The sequence below is a fragment of the Cnephaeus nilssonii genome (genome assembly GCF_951640355.1).
Source record: "Cnephaeus nilssonii genome assembly, chromosome: 9".
Classification (NCBI taxonomy): Eukaryota; Metazoa; Chordata; class Mammalia; order Chiroptera; family Vespertilionidae; genus Cnephaeus; species Cnephaeus nilssonii.
Genome location: NC_137080.1, coordinates 24,465,162 through 24,487,625, shown reverse-complemented (window position 1 = coordinate 24,487,625; position 22,464 = coordinate 24,465,162). Strand labels below are relative to the sequence as shown.

Here is a 22,464-nt window from a genome sequence, read left to right as displayed (position 1 = left end):
TTCATTGTCACTTCCTTAGTTAATTTTGTTCGCTGAAGCTCTCTTGTGGATGTCTAAAATAATACCATTTTTCTCTTTTTAAATTTCTATAATTCAAGTTAAGGTCTGAAAAATGCCTTTTTGATCTCTGGAGAAACTGAGGTTAGCTTTCAGTTACTAAAAGGTTGTAGCTTTTTATCATAGCTGTTCACTATAAGGTTAACTATATAAGCTAAAGAAAGCAGCAGTGGTGCCTGTCATAAGTCTTACTAGAGGATATTGGGGGCTGGTATGGAATAAAGAGCAAGAGGAGAGAGTGAACCTAGGAGGATATTCAACTTTTGAAGTATGAAATATTGTGACCCAAGAGCCTAGATTTATACCATAAAAAAAGGCCACTGCATTTCTGAAGTGGCAGACTTAACCAGAATGACCCAAGGAAATATTACGGCCCATGATTTGGAGGGTCATGGAGAGTTCACTGCCAAGATTATGTCCACAATTTTTTAACCTAATCTAAAAATGAAATAACTATGAAATAGTTATGGTGATTTTCCATGCAGCAGGACTCACTCAGAACATTTTGTTATATTGAAGGCTTAGGCAAAGCAGACATTTTTCTTCCCATTTTACATCTGAGGCAATTGAAATGCAAAGAACTTAAGTGAATTTCTTGATGTCCTGTGACTAATAAAATTTCAAATCTAGCCCAGCCTATGTGACTCAGTGACTGAATGTCGTTCCATTCCTAGTCAGGGCACATGCCTGAGTTTCAGGCTCGATCCCCAGTAGGGGGTGTGCAGGAGGCAACCGATCAATGATTCTCTCTTATCATTGATGTTTCTATCTCTCCCTTCCTCTCTGAAATCAATAACAATAAAAAAAAACAAACTTGTATTTTTTAAATTTAAAATCTAGGTGTGTGTTTTTGTTTCAGATCCAGTGTTGTTTTTATTACATTTCGGGAACAGGCATTTCCAGGAATGCCTATACCATTTTGTTGAAGAGGCATGGACTTTTGGGAAACTGACAGGAGATAAAAATTGACTCAGTATAAACTAAAGCAAAGTACTTAACCTTTAGGAAATTCTGATTAAAATATATGTGTGTGTGTGTGTGTGTGTGTGTGTATTGTTTTTATTGATTTTTGATAGAGAGGAAGGGAGAGGGAGAGAGAGATAGAAACCTCTATGTGAGAGAGGAACATCGAATCGAGCCCAAAACTTGGGCATGTGCCGTGACCGGGAACCAAACTGGTGACCTTTTGGTACATGGGACAGTGCTCAACCAACTGAGCCACACTGGCCAGGGTGGAAATTCTGTTTTTTTATTTAAAAAATAAGAATAATACCTACCTAGATGAGTTAGAATATTCTTAGCATCCTATCAGTAGCAGGATATTTTACTCCAATGAATTTAAGTAAAAAGGAAATGTATCTTTCAAAACATGAAGTTCAGAAATAGGGCTTGGTCTAGCATAGGTTGAGTCGGCAGCTTAAAAAGGTAGGCCAGGTCTTTCCCATCATTAGTGATGTAGGTGCCTACAGCCATTTCAGGCATAAATCCAATTTAGCTACAGCAAGGTCTAGAGATGCAAGGAAGACACCTTTTTCTGTGTTTTTGTCTTAGGACTGAGGAAACACGTTCATAAAAACCTACGCCATATTGGAAATATCAGGGGGGACACTTTGTAAAGTATATTATTGTCTAACCACTATATACTGTACACCTAAAACTAATACAAAATAATATTGAATATAAATTGTAATTGAAAAATAAAATTAAGAAATAGGGGAAAGGAACCCTACACCAGACTGTCTTTACATTTCTTTATGCTTCTAGTATTTCATCATCACCCCAATACTACACAGATCACGGGCAAGATTATTACAACTGGTTTAGATGATCACTTTAAGAATGAATGCTCTGTTGTGAGGATTAAATAAAGCAATATATGTTAAAGTCCTAGAATAGTAGGCACTTGCTGTTATATCCTTAGTATATAATATGTGAAAATGTTTTGCATTTCTTTATATATTGTTATATTTATCCCTGTTCAAAATGGACATTAATGAGATGAAAATTCCCTTTTCCTAAAACATTCCTAAGAGTTTTCTTTCTCTTTCTGGATATTGCTGAATATTGTAGGTGATGGAAAAGTTATAGAGTCTCTGTATACTTTTTATATAGGCTTTGTTTGAATTTCATATGCCAGGGCTGTCATGGGATCACGAGGGATAGGCAGAGATTGGACTCATATTTGGTTTTAGAGATGATGATATTCTCATTCTTAATGGGAGATACAAAGTCATTTTCAGAAGTTTGAAAGCAAAATAGGTGTCCATACTGTATTAGCATAACCATGTCTCTCCTGTTGTAATGCCAAAAATAATCTATAGGCAGGAAATTAAAAGCATTAAGGTTTTGTTTTAGCATTAATGTGTTCATTTTTCCATAGTAACTTGAGACAACAGACAGCATTGCCTTATCAACTAATTTTCTTTTACGTCAGTGACAGTGCTGTTCAAACAGTAGTGTGTGCCAGTAACACTCAAGTTTTTATATGATTGATGGGGTGGCTTTACTTTGGAAGAGTTATGTAACAAACCAATCAACCTACAAATAAAGATCTATGTCTAGTTTCCATTTGCCAGATTAGTCCTTTATTCTTTTTATTGGCTTTAAGATATCTTTCTCTGTGTTATCTCTATTTCCACTACCCTCCATACCCCCCAGAGTTTTATCTTACCCTTTTTCCATTGACATAATTTTTTTTTAGTTTTTTATTGTGTCTATGAGGTGAATTTCCCATTTTTCGATGATTTTTATTTTTAGAACACAAAGCCTGAAGAGTTCTTAGTAACTCAGCATGACTCCCAGCTCATTGGTGTGCAGGTGTAGATGGCTCCTAAAGGGCCAGAAATTCCAGGATGACCTGGAGACTTGGGTAAAACACACAGTATGCCCATGGTTGCTTTGTAAACAAGCACCCTGGTACATTGATACCTTGACCTTGATTTAATACTGCATTAAGCAAATAATATATTGGATGAAGCTCTGTTATGGCATGATCAAATTGAAATGCAAGAGTGATAATATTTAATATTAGTGGCCTGGTGCATGAAATTCGTGCACATTAAAAGGGAATTAATTAGAGGAAATGTTTTAATATTGCTATTTTCCCTTTGCGGGGGGCAGGGATGTGAGCCTCATGTCCCTGGGCCCGTTGCTAGGGGTGGGGACGTGAGCCTCAAGTCCCAGGGCTGGTGCAGGGGGTGGGGACACGAGCCTCACATCCTGGGGCCCATTGCCAGGGTCGCAGATGCAAGTCTCATGTCCCCGGGCCAGCGCAGGGGGCAGGGATGCCAGCTTCACGTCCCCAAGTGGCACAAGTCCCCGCCCACCCGCTCCTGCTGCGCATGCAGCTTGCTGATCGGTCGTTATGTGACAGTGTCCTGACCAATTTGCATATTACCCTATTATTAGATAGATGTCACTGTGGAGGTTTCCTAATTGTGGCTAACAAGTATTGAGCACCTAAAGAGAGCAGCTAAGGCTTGCTTTATGTAACATAGTTGTCAGAGGGATGAGTGAGAGAACTAGAAGTTTTCCAGCATTATGCTGAAAAAGAGAATATGGAAGAATATGGAAGCCTGGCTGAACATCATATCAGTTGGGGAGCTTTTCACAATACTATGTTGATTATCCCTGGAGATTCTACTTAGTGGGTGCACTTTATTGAATAGTTAACCATAATTGATAATATGACTATTTCTTTTTATTAAGTGTTTAGATTTTTTCCATATTTTTGTTGTTACTCCCTTCCTCCTAAATCTTTACTATTCTTCGTATCCTTAAAGCTTGGATTAAATTTAAGCCCCTGGCCCCACCTCTGTCTCCTCTTCAGAGCATTCCCAGAAGTGTCTCCATCCATCTCCCCAGTCTTCTTAAAACGTGTGTTTTGCATTTTAAGTTGAGAAAATTGGCAGTTATTGTAAGGATAAGTTTAGATTGATCATAAACATACAAAAACTGTTCATTCTCAAAGCAATCAAGTGTATGTGAAAACTCTGAGATATGCTTTCTTGTTGTGATCAGTTGGCAAAGATGAAAAGAGATGAGAATATTTTGGCATGGGTGCAATGGAAAAGTGTCTCTCCTACACTTCTCTTGGGAATATTAATTGGTAAAACCTTTCTCTAAAGCAATTTGGCATTGTGCATCAAGCGCTTTGAAATAATTCAGGTTCTTTAGTCCACATAATGTCCTTTGGAAACCATCCTAAAGAAATAGTGCATATAGAAACAAAGATAGGTATACAACAATGTTCACTACAGTGAATTTTATGATAACAAAAAATTAGAAGAAACCTAAATGTCCAAATGAAGGATAACATCCCCATGTGATGGAATATCATTCATTTAGATTTGGAGGGGTTTGGTGATAAAAGTACAGGGTGGGGCAAAAGTAGGTTTATAGTTGTGAGTATATGAAACAGAGTTTATTCTTGTATTATTATTTAGTAACTAGAAGCCCGGTGCACGAAATTCGTGCACGGCAGGGGGTTGTACCTCAGCCCAGCCTGTACCCTCTCCAATCTGGGACTCCTGGAGGGATGTCCGACTGCCCATTTAGGCCCGATCCCTGGTGGGATCGGGCCTAAATGGGCAGTCGGACATCCCTCTCACAATCCAGGACTGCTGGCTCCCAACTGCTTGCCTGCCTGCCTTCCTGATTGCCCCTAACCGCTTCTGCCTGCCAGCCTGATCACCCCCTAACCACTCCACTGCCAGCCTGGCTGATGCTTAACTGCTCTGTTTGCCCCCAACTTCCCTCCTCTGCCAGCCTGGTCACCCCTAACTGCCCTCTCCTACAGGGTTGATCACCTCCAACTGCCCTCCCTTGCAAACCTGGTCCCTCTCAACTGCCCTCCCTTGCAGGTCTGGTCCCTCACAACTGCCCTCCCTTGCAGGCCAGGTGCCTCCAAACTGCCCTCTCCTGCTGGCCATCTTGTGGTGGCCATCTTGTCTCCACATGGGGGCAGGATCTTTGACCACATGGGGGCAGCTATATTGTGTGTTGCAGTGATGATCAATCTGTATATTACTCTTTTATTAGATAGGATAGAGGCCTGGTGCATGGGTGGGGGCCAGCTGGTTTGCCCTGAAGGGTGTCCCAGATCAGGGTGGGGTTCCCTTGGGGCGTGGGGCGGCCTGAGCGAGGGGCCTGTGGTGGTTTGCAGGCCGGCCACGCCCCCTGGCAACCCAAGGGGAGGCCCTGGTATCTGGAATTTATTTCCCTTCTACAATTGAAACATTGTAGCCTGGGGTGGAACCAAGCCTGCTGCTCCTTCCGGGGTGGCAGCCATTTCTGTGGCAGTTAATTCACCTTCTACAATAGAAACTTTGTAGCCTGGGGTGGCAGCCATTTCTGGGGTGGCAGCCATTTCTGGGGCAGTTAATTCACCTTCTACAATTGAAACTTTGTAGCCTTAAGCGGGTGAGCCCGGCCAGGGTGTGCGGAAAGCTTTGCTTCCCCTGTTGCCGCCGGCAACCCTGGCCTGCTCTCTCAAGCTCCATTCTGCTGCCATTTGTTTGAATTTGTTTACCTTCTATAATTGAAACTTTGTAGCTTGAGTGGAGGCTTAGGCCTGCAACAGCTATGGAAAGCTTGGCTTCCTCTGTTACCTGGGAAACCTTGCTCTCTGTGGCTGTAGCCATCTTGGATTGTGGTTAATTTGCATACTCACCCTGATTGGCTGGTGGGTGTGGCTTGGCTGGTGGGCATGGTTTATGTAGCGGGGTGATGGTTAATTTGCATATTACCATTTTATTAGAGAGGATTATTGTATTATTTTCCATATGAACAACTGTAAACCTGCTTTCACCTTTACCCTGTATACATGGCATAAAACTTAACCATTTTAGCCATTTTTAATCATGCAATTAATTCAATGACATTAAATACATTTGGATTGCTGTGCTACCATCATCACTTTCCATATAAAACTTTCCTCTTCTTGCATAACTCAAACTCTATAGCTGTTCAACAATTTTCTATTCTCCCCTCACCCCAGCCCCTGGCTACTGCCATCCTATTTTCAGTTTTTATGAATTTGACTACCCTAGTAATATAAGTGGAATCTTATGGTATTTGCCTTTTGGGTATGTGACTGGCTTATTTAATTACCATGATGTTCTCTGAGTTCATCCATGCTGTAGCATGTATCAGAATTTCCTTTTTAAGGCTGAATAATTGTATGTATACACCACATTTTGTTTATCTATTCATCTGTCGATGGACATTTGGGTTGTTTCCACATGTTAGCTATTGTGAATAATGCTGCTATTGAACATCGGTGCAGAAATACCTGTTTGAGTTCTCTGCTTTCAGTTCTTTCGGCTGTATACCCAGAAGGAAATTGTGGTTTTAAAAATCTTTAATATATCAAAGTTTAAAAGATTATAAAGAGCATGATTCTCTTTTTGGGGGGAGGGAAGTATGCACATAATAAAAGGACTGGAAGAACATAGTTAGAACTTGGGGCTCTTTATTTTCTTTCTGACTTTTCTATTGTAAGGAATTTATACTAATACATAGTTTAAATTAAATAGAGGGCCCCACCATTTTCAGATGAATGAACAAAGTGATCTGGCAATAGCCTTTCTCTAATGCTGTACTGCTTTACCTCTGGGTTATGAGAATGATAATTTCAGAAATATCCCTAGAGATGTAAAGCACCATGAAATTCAGTTTAATTACTTGTATGTCTCTCAGAAAGAATCACAGCTGTTTTATCACAGAGAGGGGAAAATGACAGCTAAATAGAAAGAACTTGACTTGAGCTTAGTTTCTTCTTTGATAGAAAGTACATGTTCTTTAGGTAGAAATAACCAGTTCAAGAATATTTCCTTTCTTCTTGACTTTGCTGAATGTCTCAGTGCAGATGCCAAAAGTGAACTAAGGCTTTCTTATGAAGACATCACTCCATAATCAAGTACTTAGAGCTAGCTTGCAATCAGCTGACAGATGCAGTGCTAATGCGGCAACCCTTGAACAAAATCTATTGCTTTGAAAGCTTAACGAGAAGTTTTCATCATTTTAATCTAATAATGAATTGAAGAATACAAATTACTTACCTTCTTTCTACAAATATTTAGTACTAAAATAGAAAAAAACCCAACAGTAGTGGAAATACCTTTGTGCAGTTACTCTAAGCTGCTGGACTTCTCTTAAGATGTGAATGTCTGGTTCCATCCTTAAGATTTGCTTTCTTCATGAAGTCTTCTTTCATTTAGCTTCACTCACATATAAGCATTTTATTTATCTTTATAGACAGGTTTAGAATATCAATCATTTTTAGATATTTCTCTCTTTTTAAATATATTTCTTTATTGATTCCAGAGAGGAAGGGAGAAGGAGAGATAGAAACATCAATGATGGAAGAGAATCACTGATTGGCTGCCTCCTGCACACCCCCTACTGGGGATCGAGCCCGCAACCCAGGCATGTGCCCCTGGCCGAAATCGAACCTGGGACCCTTCAGTCCGCAGGCTGACGCTCTATCCACTGAGCCAAGCCGGCCAGGGCTAGATATTTCCTTATGTAAGGACTAACTAACATATTGTTCATGTTCATTTATCCTCTTGCTAGTTAAAAACCTTGACGTTTTTGACGACATAAAGTTTTTTATTTGGTGCATTTTTATGGGCACATTCAGCAGTCTTGCCATATCAGTCTTTTGCAAATGTTAGTCTTCAGTCTAATAAGATTATCAAATATATTTTGTGACAAACACCATTCTTTGCAAGGATTCATTAATACCTATTTCTGTTATAGAGTACAAACTTTATCCTTAATATGAAAACATTTCTCTACTTTTATTTTTTATTGTTATCTTTCCTTTTCCACCCAACTCCCTTTTACTAAAAAAAAAAAAAAAGAAAGAAAGAAAGAAAAAGAAAAGGTAATGAAAAAGGACTTTAAAAAAAACAAAACATTTTTTAACACATACCAGTGGGTAAGCAAAGTGATACAGAGAAGAGGGCTCAGGCCTTGGAATCCAGCAGAACTAGGTAAAGTTCCTGCCTGACCACTTCTAAACTACATGGCTTAATATTTCCATGCTTCAGTTTCCTGATCAGTAAACTTGAGAAAATCCTCCCTATCTTAAAGAGTTGTCAGAATTAGAAATATTAAGCCTGGTGGGTCAAGTATAATGCTTTATACCTAGAAAGTGCTTAGTAATCCGAGCCAGCTAAAATTATTGTTTCTTTTTACCATTTGGTGTTAATCCCAGTTTTTCAAATGTCATCTGTGCTGTATTGTATTTTTTGTTAGAGATACACTGTTCCCCTTTGTAGGAAGAGTATATATTGCCACCCCCTGGCACCAGGTTTTGGTGTGTGCCTTGATTATCAGCAGAAGTTTAAGAGCCCTATTGTGTACTTTTCCTTGGCTAATTCCCAGAGAAAGCTGTTCCTTCAAGCTAGATCCCAGAGGGAAAGCAGTATGGAGCGGAACTAAACCAATAATGCAGGAACATGGCGTGAACAGCATTTCAAGCCATGGGGTTTTCTGCCGTTTAATACTGTGGCACACTTACCCAAAAATGCATCATCTTCAGCCAAAATGGATAGTTTCAGTATTTTAACAGCTATATGTATTTTTTAATCAAGTTTGAATCTTTAAAAAAATGTAATGGAATGATAAAATACATATGGAAAATCAGCGCCAAGGAACTAGAGAATACAAATATGCCAATAATAAGGATCAACATGCTTGGTATAATTGAGCTTCAAGCTTTTTAATAGTTGCATGAAAAAAAAGATCATATACCAATTCTTCAGAGGAAACTGAATTCTCCCTAGCAATAAATGAAATGAACCTAAGTAGGCATCAAGGGAAGCTATATACACTGTCAATATTTTATAAAGTAGTGAATTCCAAAAATGTTAAAATGTAATGCACTGAAGGTAATATGCAATTCACTCATTTAATGTGACCTAAGGATGTAGTAGCTTTTTGATCAGATGGTTTGTAGCAAAGTCAGGATTTAGACTACTGAAAGAAGTGAATAGATTACCTTTATCTTCTACGTACTGCTGTATTTATCACTTGTCTCAGCCCACTTCTTGGTAAGAAGTACATGCATTTTTCCTTCATTCAGCAAGTATTTTGTAATCACCTGCAATGAGTCAGGCAGTCTGATGATCCAGGCACTGGAGATTAAGTGCTCAATATTACTGACAAGTTCCCTGCTCTCATGAGGCCTACATTCTATTGGGGAAGATAGATGACAAAATCTCAGGTTGTTATAAATTCTGTAATAGATAAAAACTATTTAGAGTGTTCATTTTTTCCCCCTTGTGTTATACTAATATGTGATTTTCAAGATTTTTTTATTTCACTTAAATTGCCATATTTATTGTCATAAAGTTGTTTTGAATATCCTTTTACTTCTTTTTAAATGCCAGTAGGACCTTCAATTTGTATTTTCTCTCTTTTCCTCTCACTCCTCTCTCTCAGTCTGCTGCCTATGAGTTTATTAATTTTACTAATTTTCTTATAGAACTAACTTTTGGCAGTGCTGATAACCTTTGGTGCACATCTGCTTTCTAGTTCATGGATTTCTGCTCTGTATTATGTCCTTCTTTCCATTCTGTTTGAAGCTAATATGCCATTAAACAGTGTGTGTGTGTGTGTGTGTGTGTGTGTGTGTGTGTGTGTGTGTGTGTATGAACACCTTTATCTTGAAATTATAAGGTATTTTTTTCTGCATAACCTTGTGTCATCAAACAGTCATTCGTGAGTTATTTAATCCTTATATTGTCCTCATTCTGATTGTTTTAAAATAAAGATTTTATTTTGTGTTTGTCTTAGGTAGTTTCTATTAGTCACTAGGGCATTTATTTTACTTTTCTTCTTCTCCATGCACCCAAATGAAATGATATTGAATATTGTTGCCTGTTGAATGATGTATGTGAAAAAAAACCCTAGATTGGAAGTGTTACCTTGAAAATGCAGTGGATATGCAAGCACTGAAGTCTTTTACAATGCTGAAGTGTTTTCAAAGGTTGATATTTAGTTTCATGCATATTCAGAAAAGGCTTCTTATTCTCTTGGAGTTAAAATTAGTATGCACAGGCACAATCTCCGTTTTTCTTAACTTCTTAGTACAATAAATGTTCTTTATTTCATTTCTATACCACTCTTATGGAACTGATTGTTTTAGTATGTGACCCAGATGATCCTCCTCATTGCTCTGTGTATTTTTAAGGCTTTTTATGAAACCACTTTTAAAAATATGTGCACAGTTCTCATTTTAAAAATAAAACTGCGTATACATGCGCACATACACACTATCTCACATTTCTAGTAAACTATTGAAGAGAGGACTTTTCCAAAGACTGGGCTGCTATGGTGAAGGTAGGTTAAGTGGTGGATTACAATGGAGCAGAGGGTGAGAATATGCAGTCACTTAAGCATTAAATCCTAATAGCACACTTGATTCTGGGTGAAGGCCAGTAGAATATTTTCACTTACTCAGGCGTTAGAGTTATGCAAACAGAAGCTATTGCACACCAAGAGTTTCATGATTGAGAAAGTAAACTTGTACATTTGTTGTTGTTGTTTTATAGGTTCAAAAAGGCATTTGAAAGTGAGCCTACACTACAGTCAGGAATTAATTATGCAGTTCTTCTTCTGGCAGCTGGGCACCAGTTTGAATCTTCCTTTGAGCTCCGGAAAGTTGGTAATTACAGCTTGATATTTTACATGGAAATCCATAAACTGGAGCCAATTTTATACAAAGAAAAAGAATCATTGTTAGATATACTTTTGCTTTCTATCTCATCTGACTTCCTGAAAAAAAATTTTTATTATATCTCCTTGTTTAGTGTTTCCAACTATGGTGCAGAATCCTGATATCGGGACTTAAATCAAATTTTAGTTTATTTTACCTGTTACAAAAAACACCCTGGTTAATACTTATTGTTTCAGCGCAAACTAACATAGAAAATATAGGCTCCATTTTTGGTGGAATTTTTTAACTCTATGACACGTTATGGGAGAGAGTCAGAATTATAGGTTTGGGTCTCTATCAGTAATGATGATGTAATAAAAGAACAATGTGATTGGAATTGAGACAAATCACTATTTGAAACTCATTTTCAAGGAGTAATAAAAATAAAATTTGTATTACTGAATATTAAAATCTGTGAATCTATAAAGATAATCAAGAAAAAGAAATCAAAACAAAATTCATCACTAAGCACAAATCAACTCGTTATCTGTGGAGGTGACCAACTTCTCAGAAAATTGGGTATTATAGGGAAAAAATTAAATGCTTTCCGTTTCTTTTAAAGACATTCTGTAGTTCATCCAGTTGATGAGAAAAAGCTCATCTTAAAGCATGCTACATACTAAATGTATTTTATTCAGAAGAATGTATTCTTCAAAAGAGTGCTAGCTAATAGAGTAGAAAGAATGATAAAACTGATAGTGATGTTGAAATAATGATTCTGGCCAGGATCAATGAAAATGTTTATTTGTAAAAAATAATTGTCATATTTATACGGTACCAAAGCTCACTCACAGATTGCTTGTTAGTCACAAAGCAGCATGTCAGTGGTCCAACTAGCATCTTAGTGGGATGGCTCCACACGGGCCTCCTGATGTGGTGAATATAAGGCAAACAGCATCTGCTGTGAAACAGCCTCACCAAAAATATTTAGCCCAAATTTAAGATCTAACGTCCAGCCGAAACCGGTTTGGCTCAATGGATAGAGCGTCGGTCTGCGGACTGAAAGGTCCCAGGTTCGATTCCGGTCAAGGGCATGTACATTGGCTGCAGGCACATCCCTGGTAGGGGGTGTGCAGGAGGCAGCTGGTCGATGATTCTCTCTCATCGATGTTTCTAGCTCTCTATCCTCTCCCTTCCTCTCTGTAAAAAATCAATAAAATATATTTAAAAAAAAAATAAGATCTAACGTCCAGTTAATAGGAATCACAGTGTCTAGAAAAATAAATCAGACATCACCATGAAGCGCCATCAGACATATGCATAATGTGAGGATGTTCTACAATACAGTCCTTGTCTCTTTAAAAATTCAGTGTCGGGGAAAAGTGTGGTTGGAGTGGTTACTGAGATTTAGCAACATAATAAACAAATGCCATTAATGATTCTTGATTGGATTCTGGGTTAAAAAAAGCTATAGGAGATATTTGGAAAACAATTAGAGAATTTGACTTAGGACTTGATACTGCATAATATTAAGGGATCATTATTTTCGTTAGGTGCAATAATTGAATAGAATTTTTTAGGTGTATGCTGCAACACTTAAGGGTGAAATGTCATGATGTCTGTAATTTAATTTGAAATGTTGCAACAAAAATATTCAGGAAGATGAAGCAAGAGCAAAATGTTAGCAATAATTGAAAGTATGGCCATTCATTGTTACATTTTTTCCTCTTTTCATGTATGTTTGAAATTCTCCGTAATGGAAAATTGAAATGGAAAGAATTTAATTGCCACTATTTATGGAAGCTGTATGACCTTAGACAAGTTGTTAAAGGTCTCTGAGCTCTTTTTTCCTTACTGAAGAAAAGAGAAAATCTCTAATTCATTGTACGGTTGTTTGAATTAAGAGTTACATTTCCAACGTGCTTTGCACAGTGCTGAGCATCTCGTGAGTGTTCAGTAAAGGCTCTGTTTCCTACATTTCTCCATTAAAGCAGCCTTGAGTCTAATAGTGGCTCCAAGTTGTAAATCTATCATAAAACTAAACTATTAAAAAAGTCTTCAATTCTTAGAAGCCAACCACTTCTAATTAGAGCATTGTCTATTTAAATTATCTAAACAGACAATTGAATCAAAGAATTGATATTTGAAACAGTAGTGACATACTGTTCGTTGTGTATAAATTTAGCCAGAATTTTTTAAAAGTAAGACAGCCAGATGGTAAGGAGTGGTAAAAAGGTATAAAAGGGTACATCAATAATAGTGCTTTAGCCCTAGGGATCAAGACCCTTAAAAATATTGTAGCCTAGCACTAAATACGACGTTACTTCTGAGACTTGTTCCTATGGAAATGGTCTCTAAATATGGGGGAGGAGGGTATGTGATGTTTATTCCTGTATTCCTTGAGGGGTGGAGCTTCTAAATATAAAAATTAAAGCCATGTTCATAACTTTATACCTAAAAGATTAATATCTTCATGTAGAAATAGGGTTCATGCAGCATGTGGAAAGAGCATAAAAGCTAATACACAAAAGAAATACAAACATGGAAAGAAAATCAATCTCAATGGTAAAAAAAAAAAGGCAATTTTCTTTATCAGATTGGTAAAGATGAAAGGACAGAATAGTATCCATAATTGGGAAAGGTGCGGGCAAGAGATTATCGTCAGGTGCCACCAGTGAAAATATAAATTGGTGCAGCATTTCTAAGGACAACTTGGCAAAATGTATCAAAACTTAAAATCGGTGCATCCGCATGAAGCAAGTCCAAGGGTTAGGACTTCATTATAAAGAAACAATCGAATAAGTGCACAAAACTATGTGTACAGGAATATTTGTAGTAATAAAATGTCATCTGCTGCATTTGGGTAAATAAATTGTGACATATCCATATGCTAAAATACTGTTTTCCATAAAAACAACATTTTGTCCAAATGCTGAATGGCTTGGTGTCATAATCACATATTTATGCCAAGGCCAAAGCTAAATATCACCCTCACAGAGTGAACTTCTGTCATGGAAGAATAAATCTGAAATTTTATTTAAAACTATTATTGAACTCCCTTTACTATTAAACGTTTTCTTAGTCCCTACTTAAATGTTTGACATGGCCCAGCCAGTGTGGCTCAGGCTTTGAGCATCGACCTATGTATGAACCAGGAGTTCATGGTTCAATTCCCGGTCAAGGCATATGCCCGGGTTGCCGACTTGAGCCCTGGTGGGGGACATGCAAGAGGCACCGATCAATGATTCTCTCTCATCATTTATGTTTCTCTCTCTCCCTCTCTCTTCCTCTATAAAATCAATAATATTTATATATATGTTTGACATGGTTTGACGATAGATCAGTCCTGGGTTCATTGTTCTGCACGTAATATACAATAAAGAGATGCTCATTTTCAACTGAGGTTGGTAGAGACATGTTTTTCCCATCTCATTTTTCTCACACACTTTCTTCTTTCATTTGTATTCATCATATTTTATATTATGTTCAGAAAGGAGACTATGGATGTTGCATATACATGTATAATTTTTTTATCTCATAAATTTTTAAAGTGACAAAGCTATTTTCAACTTATCCCAAAATGTGAAGAGTGGACTTCTTCCTGAAATAGACATGGCTTAAGTGGAATTATATAATAAAAAGTAGCATAAAGTTTTTTAAAGATTATTTTGTTTTGTTAAAGTATAATTTTCTTTTTTTTAAATATATTTTATTGATTTTTTTACAGAGAGGAAGGGAGAGGGATAGAGAGCTAGAAACATCGATGAGAGAGAAACATCGATCAGCTGCCTCCTGCACACCCGCTATTGGGGATGTGCCCGCAACCAAGGTACAACATGCCCTTGACCGGAATTGAACCTGGGACCTTTCAGTCTGCAGGCTGACGCTCTATCCACTGAGCCAAACCGGTTTCGGCAAAGTATAATTTTCAAAAAATATAAATTTATAATCAGAAACTATAAAATGGACACATGTAAGACATTTTAGTTAACTCAGATGATACCGAAACTAGTAGGAGAATATGTCCAGTTCAAAGAGCATTTAAGAAGTAGGGTATTTACAGATAATTTAACAAAGAAATGTTAGGATAAGATTTCTGAGTCTGATTTAAAAAAAACACACTGGTTTATGTTCAAGAGGTCTAATCTTAGAGATTATCTGTTTTACTAGATAGAAATTATTTGCATCTCTATTGAACAAAAACCCACAAGTTAACAAGTAACCTTCTCTAAGTCTGAGATCTTTAATAAATACTAAATAGTGAGATGAACTAACCACACTTTTCCTAGACACTCCTTAGTGGATATACCCCTATGTAATATTGAAATGATGCCTCCCCCCCCCCCTTTTTTTAAATCTTACTCCCAAATCTGATAATTTTCTTGACAATTATGGATGTTAGTGGCACTAAACAATTCTGCAAGGATATATTCTTCTTAAGCAAAATAATTACAAATGCAAAAATAATATAAGATAGAGTAGAGATGAAAATTTGAATGAAATGCAAAGAATCTAGAAGGACCAAAACATTGCAAAAAAGAACAAAGTTGGAGGGTTTGGATTACTTGATTTCAAGTGTTGTTACATTAATCAAGAGAATGTTTTTCTGTCAGCTTCCTTATTTTTAACTCTATCGTGTATAATTCCTTTTGCATATAATGTTATTGTAGCATTTTACTCTTAAAAAAGAGATATACTGTACACATTTATACTTCAACTAACTGATAGAATGTTAGCATATTTCCCTTTCTAGTAACTAAAGAATCTGTGATATCATAAGGGAATGAAGGAGGTTATACAACAAGACACTTGGTGTTAGCACCTTTTAATTTTTGCATATACAGACACACATACAAATTCTTGAATGATGTACATCAAAGTGAAGGGGCGTTATTACCTTTGAGTTTTTAAGTTAATGGGTAAGTTTCACTTTCTTCTGTATACCTTTATGATTAGTCTGACATTTTTACAATGAACTCAAACCCCTTTCATAATCTGAAGCAGAACAAAGCTATTTTAATCTGAAAGGAAGAATGAAAGCTTCATTTTGTTTTTTAATAAAAAGTCAGCTCTGCCTACCTGCTGTGTGTTTGTAATATTGTACTTCCTGTCCATCTTCTAGGGGTGAAGCTTAGCAGCCTTCTTGGTAAAAAGGGAAACTTGGAAAAACTCCAGAGCTACTGGGAAGTTGGATTTTTTCTGGGGGCCAGTGTTTTGGCCAATGACCACTTGAGAGTCATTCAGGCATCTGAAAAGCTTTTTAAACTGAAGACACCAGCATGGTAATAAACTGATATGTATTTATACAATTGTTTTTCATAAACAGCTCCTACCGCTTCTTTCCAAATTGCTATATTTGCTGAACATACAATTAGATTATTTTATTTGCTTAGAGAATAAAATGCAGAATATAGAGGAAAAAAAGTGATGTCTATAAGTAAAATGTGTTGGATATAGGTTCTGATGATTTTGGACATAGGGGATGTCTGCTGGCTACCGGCTAAGCCTTTCTCTCACATTGACCAACCCACTAACCCAGTGCTACCCACATAAATCATGCAGAAGCCTCAAACTTTACACCCACAAATCTAATCAGCAGGTTTACAGTTTCCATCTCAGCCTCCCAGGCCTCTGCTCCAAATACATGCCCTTTGTTTCCTTTATGATCTAATCTCAGTTTTGGAATTACCATTCTTTTTACTTAGGGTTTACTGACACATTTTGGTGTTCTCTCTCTCTCTCTCTTTCTCTCTCTCTCTCTCTCTCCCTCCCTCCCTCCCTCCCTCCCTCCCTCCTTCCCTCTCTCTCTCTCTCTCTCTCTCTCTCTCTCTCTCTGTGTTTCTAATTTCAAATTGTTCTTGGCACGCACCCAAGTCTCATCATTATGTATGTGATGATTGGAAAGACGAAAACAAAATTCCATCTGCATTTAGGACTGTTTTTGAAAACAGTGTTAATTTTATTATGCATCACATGTAATGATTGATCATTAGCCATAAAGACTTTTAAAGGTTAACAATGATACTGAGAAAGGCTTAGAGCAGCTCTGAACCCAGGCCACTGACTTGTTTTCCTCAGAGGAAACATTTGAGGAGATGACCACCCTGTTATGTCCTCATACCTTCCTAAGGGATTTTCTCATTTTCAGCAAATCATCCCCAGCATCAATCCTCCCATTGTGATCTTTCTGACCTTCCCCCTCCACTGATATCCTTAAATCAATATAGTTCAATGGTGCCTCAGCCTAAGGGATAAAGTCCATCTCCTTGGCTTGGCAAACAAGGTTTGCCCTTAGTCATTCTAGCCTCAGTTTTTGTTACGCCATTGTCCATTCACACTGAACATGCCATACCACTTGAGAATGCCTCTTGCAGTGCCCTTATCCACCTGGGGACATTCATAAATCATATCTGCTCAAAATCAGACCCTGACCTATAACCCTTCCCCGCTTCCAGATACAAGTTCATGGATATCATTGCAATACACGTGTGATTATTTCATCTCATGAAATTTTCTTCTTTCAGATATTGTTAGTCATGTCTGTTTAGTATTAGCTTTGTTTATATTGATCACATGATGTTATAATACCTTTTACCTTCTGTCTCCTCAGCACTGTGCACAACTGGAGAACAGACTTGTACTGTTAGTAGTATGTTTACAGGGGGCATTCAGCAAATGACATGAAATACACGAACTAATAAATGCATGCGTTAAATGTAGCCAAATTTGTTATTTCTTCATGGTAACCATTCTGATGGTAGAGGAGGTCAAGACTGAAGCACAGGTTTTAGGTATCCTGGCTTCTATTGAAAACAAACATTGTTTTCTTCAATAGTAATAACCATGAGACACTGCCTTAAATTTCCATTAACTTAATGTTAGCTTTCATGTTTATAGTTTACAGTGTGCTTGCATACCCATTATCTCATTATAATTACCTTGCTTCTCATTTTTACTAACTCTTTCTTGGAGGTACCAGCTGTCTTACCAGATTTGGGGATTTTTGTGTAATATATAAGCTGAGTTGATTCAGGTAAAATAATGATCTCTTATGAAGGGTCTATTTAGAAAAACTTTATTAAGGAAGTATATTTTAAAATAAATGCATTCACCACTTCCTTGAATAGGATATAGGCATTATTTTAAAAGTCATGTTTTAAGTAGATTTATCACACAGTCCAAGTTACTTAAACCCTCTAAGCCTCAGTTTCCTCATCTTTAAAATGGGTATAAACCATCCTGTTTTGCCATGAAATTTGGATGTTTCTTTTAAGTGCACTTTCCCAAGAAAATATTGTCTCTTAGTTCAGTAAGTCAAGACATCTCTTCAGACCAGACAGATATGTACTTTTAATTAATTTTTGTGAGATTTAAATGAGATAATGTGTGTGAAAGTCCATGACATGTAAGAAATAATGGATAATGTTTGGCGAATCTGAAAATGCATAATTTTAATGTTTATTTACACTTATAGAGTAAGACTGGGATACATAGGAACAGGTGGTTCTAAATTTGCCTCGTGTGTCTTATATCTTTTAATGTTTAGGTACCTCAAGTCTATTGTAGAGACAATTTTGATATATAAACATTTTGTGAAACTGACTACAGAACAGCCTGTGGCTATACAGGAACTTGTGGACTTCTGGATGGACTTCCTGGTCGAGGCCACAAAGACAGATGTTACTGTAGTTAGGTTTCCAGTGAGTACAAACTCTAATTATAGTTCTATTTTGTTTCTTTCATTTAACGTTTATCTTGCACTGTGGTTGTAATAATTCTATATGCTGATTTTATGCCCTAAAACAACAGTTATATGGTTAATACATTTATTTTCTGCACATTGGTTTGCATTAGCTTACTTTTTAAAATAACTTCTCAAACTCAGAGAAATGAGATACATTTTTATGTTTTGCTATGAAATTTGGATGTTTCTTTTCATAAGTTGTAAAGTGCACTTTCCCAAGAAAATATTGTCTCTTAGTTCAGTAAGTCAAGACATCTCTTCAGACCAGACAGATGGGTAATTTTAATTCAGACTACAGCTTTGTTGACATTGTCATCAATATCAATTGCCATTATTGTGGTGAAAAGTGTCAGGCTTACCTGCGTTGTTATTCCATCTCCAGCACTCATTATCTACAGGAGTCAGAGTTAGATGTAGTATCCACAATCACTCTTTACAGTGCTTTAGATCATGGGAAATGACTTGTAGGGTTTGGTCTGCAACTAATTTTGGCTAGTCTCTATCAAACTTTATATATATAATGGACACACAGACACTTTAAAAAATATATTGCTCATCTTCTCAGCAAGTGCCATCCCCACCCTGATAGCTCTCAGAATACCATCTAAAGCAGTATATAGCTTTAGCATCCAATGCAAGAATTACTGGCTACTCACTGTGTGCATAAATCTCTTCTCACATCAAAGGGATGCCATATCTCTCTCTGTTTGAGCTCCTAGTCTCAATCTTCCATACCCAGAGGTGGTGACAACTCAGTTCTTTTCACAAAATCTTGTTCTGTAGTTCTTGTTGATAGCATCATCTGTTTGATTTAATTAAATCAATTGCTGGCATTAACAGGCTTTCTTTACTCTTGTTTTCAGATGAAGCTTTAAACGCAGCAGGAGCTTTAGTTGAAAAGCCTTTCATACTAAAACACTTAACTTTATTTTCTAGCCTAGATTATGTGTAGCTAGGAAAACACTTATCTCAGAGTGAGCTGGCAGCTTGCCTTGAGCTGGTGAGCTGATGCTAGTAAATGTGGTGGTGAGAGAAGACAGCACAGACCTAAGTATTTAATTATTGACTATTTACTTGATCTACTAGAAAATTAGCTGTGAGAGGAAAGCACTCATATTAGCTATTCTGATCTGATTTAAATTAGCTTAATATGAATCAGTCTGTCATAATATGAATGTAAAAAATAAAACCAGAAAATATGAAGAGAGAAGTTAATAGAATATAGGTATGTAGTCCAAGTGAGAGAGGCCTTCTTAAGCAAAAAAAGGACCTATAAGCCCGAAAGGCAAATATTGACCAATTTGATTTCATTAAAAATTCAAATTTTTGTTCAGTATGAAACACCATAAACATGGCAAATGAGAGACAGGGAAACAATACTTAATACTAATGCTGCAAAATGATCAATTTGCCTAATATGTAAAAAACCTCAACCAATTCCTAATTTATACACAAAAGAAATATGGGCAAATCATGTGAAAAGAAAATTAATATCACTGAGTAGTCAAATAAAGAGAAAAAAATGAGACACCATTTACCTATGCTGTTTTGCACATGTGCAAATATATCTGTAGGATAAATTCCCATAAGTGGAATAGATTAATATTGCCATGCTGCCCTCCATTGGGATTGTATCATTTGACATACCTACCATCAACATATTTGCTTTCCCAAAGTCTCTCCAAAAAGTGTATTGTCAGAGTTAAACTTCTGCTAAATTCATAGATGAAAAATGGTATATTTGGGGTAGTTAATTAGTGTTTCTCTTATTATGTGTGAGGATGTGCATATGTGTAAGTTCATGTGTTTAAAAGACCACTCAGTGATTTAAAAAAAAAAAAGGATTTGTTGCCACCATTTAAAAATAAAGGGCTGGATCTTCAGTGCTTCCTATGATGGAGTAAATGGTATTGGTATTGCTAAAAAATACCTATGAAATCAGGACAAAATGCACAAAACAACTATTTGGAGGCATGAAACAGCTATTATCATAGTACTGCAATCCTTGGAAGTGAGTCCCACCTTCACCCATTAGTTTTTTCCCCCCAGGGTCATTTTTCTGGCTGCAACCCAAGGAGATGGAGCCCTGGTTGGGAATGACATTCTCACTGGGCAGAGCAGACACTCATCAGTGTTTGGGGCTCTAAGGCAGCTGAATATGAGGGGCAGGCAAAGTTGGAAAAAGGGGGATCCTTGAAGAATGAAACCCAGGATTCTGCCTGGCTATTTCAGATAGTGTGAAAAAGGGGTAAGCATGTTGTGAATAAACACAACTATAGATCCCAGTCTTTGACTAAAATTGGGTTTTGGATGAGACCCATACGGTGTAAATAAACCTTATAAAGGTAAGTTCCCTTGCTATTTAAGAGATCCTGACCTGAAGTGGCAGAGAACATCCTTTGGAAGGCTGAAAGCTGAGGAGATACTCCAGAGCTTACACTATGCAGGGATAAGCGGTTGGACTTTGGGCCAAGCTAGAGTGATGAGACCTTGGTGAACACCCCAAGTCCTTAGTTGATACATAGAAACCCAAGCCCCAGGAGTAACTGCAAAACTAAAACATACCATCCTAACAAAACCAGAATAAAAATAAGGCCTGATAGGATCAAGATGATACATTGATAATTTAACTGCTAACTAGGAAAAAAAAATCTCTGAAAAGATTTAATTCAAAGCATCTGCAGTGTCATTCAGATTTAATCAAAGATTACTAGGCATGTTAAGAAACAGGAAAAGTAACTGATAATGAAGAGCTAAGACAGCCAATAGAGGCAGATTCAGAGGTGATTCACATATTGGAGATACCAGATAAGGACTTCAAATAACATAATGATCATGTTAATTAAAGAAGAGGAAAAGATAGACAGAATGGGTGAAAAGTGGAATATTTCAACTGAAAAATAAAGTTTATTAAAAATTCAAGTGAAAAATCAGGAGAATTTACATAAAACTTTAGACTTTCAACTGCTCTTAAAAAATGAAAGGGGCCTAGCCAGTATGGCTCAGTGGTTGAGTGCCAACCCATGAACCACGAGGTCACCCGTTCAATTCCCAGTCAAGGCATATGCCTGGATTGCATACTCAATCCCCAGTACGGCATGCAGGACACAGCCAATCAATGTATCTTGCTCATCAATACTTCTATCTTTCTATCCTTCTCCTTTCCTCTCTCTCTAAAATCAATAAAAACATTTTATTAAATAAAAGGGAATCTTAATAAATAAATTAATTAAAAAATGAAAGGGACTGGCAGTTTGTGACTGCATACTTGAAAAGCAACAATCTACAGAGCCAACTAGCTGCTCCCATTGAAGATGTTGAGTATAGTCCCATTCATCCTGCTTTTCCCATTTACCTGTCCCACCAGGCCCACTCTCTGCAATCATAGTTTCCTACCCAGGTTCCACTGCATAGAAAGAGGCAAGCTTCTGTTTCCTGTGGGACCATATCAGTCATTGTGTCTTGTCATTTCCTTAGAGTAGCATTTTCTGTGGCTCACACTTATTAAGGCTGCAGTAGGTCTTGATTGAGGTGATAACATTATCCTTATTTTGAAGTGGATCTTTCTAAGACGAGGATGACTTATATTAGTAAACTAGAAGCCCGGTGCACGAAATTCGTGCACGGCGGGGGGTTGTCCCTCAGCCCAGCCTGTACCCTCTCCAATCTGGGACTCCTGGAGGGATGTCCGACTGCCCGTTTAGGCCCGATCCCACCAGGATCGGGCCTAAATGGGCAGTCGGACATCCCTCTCACAATCCAGGACTGCTGGCTCCCAACTGCTTGCCTGCCTGCCTTCCTGATTGCCCCTAACCGCTTCTGCCTGCCAGCCTGATCACCCCCTAACCACTCTGCTGCCAGCCTGCTTGATGCTTAACTGCTCCCCTGCCAGCCTGTTTGCCCACAACTTCCCTCCTCTGCCAGCCTGGTCACCCCTAACTGCCCTCTCCTGCAGGGTTGATCACCTCCAACTGCCCTCCCTTGCAAGCCTGGTCCC

General features: G+C 37.5%; 1 protein-coding gene and 1 long non-coding RNA gene across 3 annotated transcripts in view; both read left to right on the top strand.

The window, feature by feature from the left end:
- Nucleotides 1-22,464, top strand: part of MAP3K5 (mitogen-activated protein kinase kinase kinase 5) — a 159,124-nt gene that overhangs the window by 74,080 nt on the left and 62,580 nt on the right. For both annotated transcript variants that reach the window (XM_079780409.1, XM_079780408.1), the window contains 3 exons: nt 10,620-10,732; nt 15,846-16,005; nt 18,270-18,423. In XM_079780409.1, coding sequence (XP_079636535.1) covers nt 10,620-10,732; nt 15,846-16,005; nt 18,270-18,423 — 427 coding nt within the window. The remainder of the gene's footprint in view (nt 1-10,619; nt 10,733-15,845; nt 16,006-18,269; nt 18,424-22,464) is intronic.
- On the top strand, nt 3,438-7,873 carry LOC307105027. The gene is made up of 2 exons (XR_013813974.1): nt 3,438-4,501; nt 5,818-7,873. It is a non-coding gene; the product is annotated as an uncharacterized lncRNA (long non-coding RNA).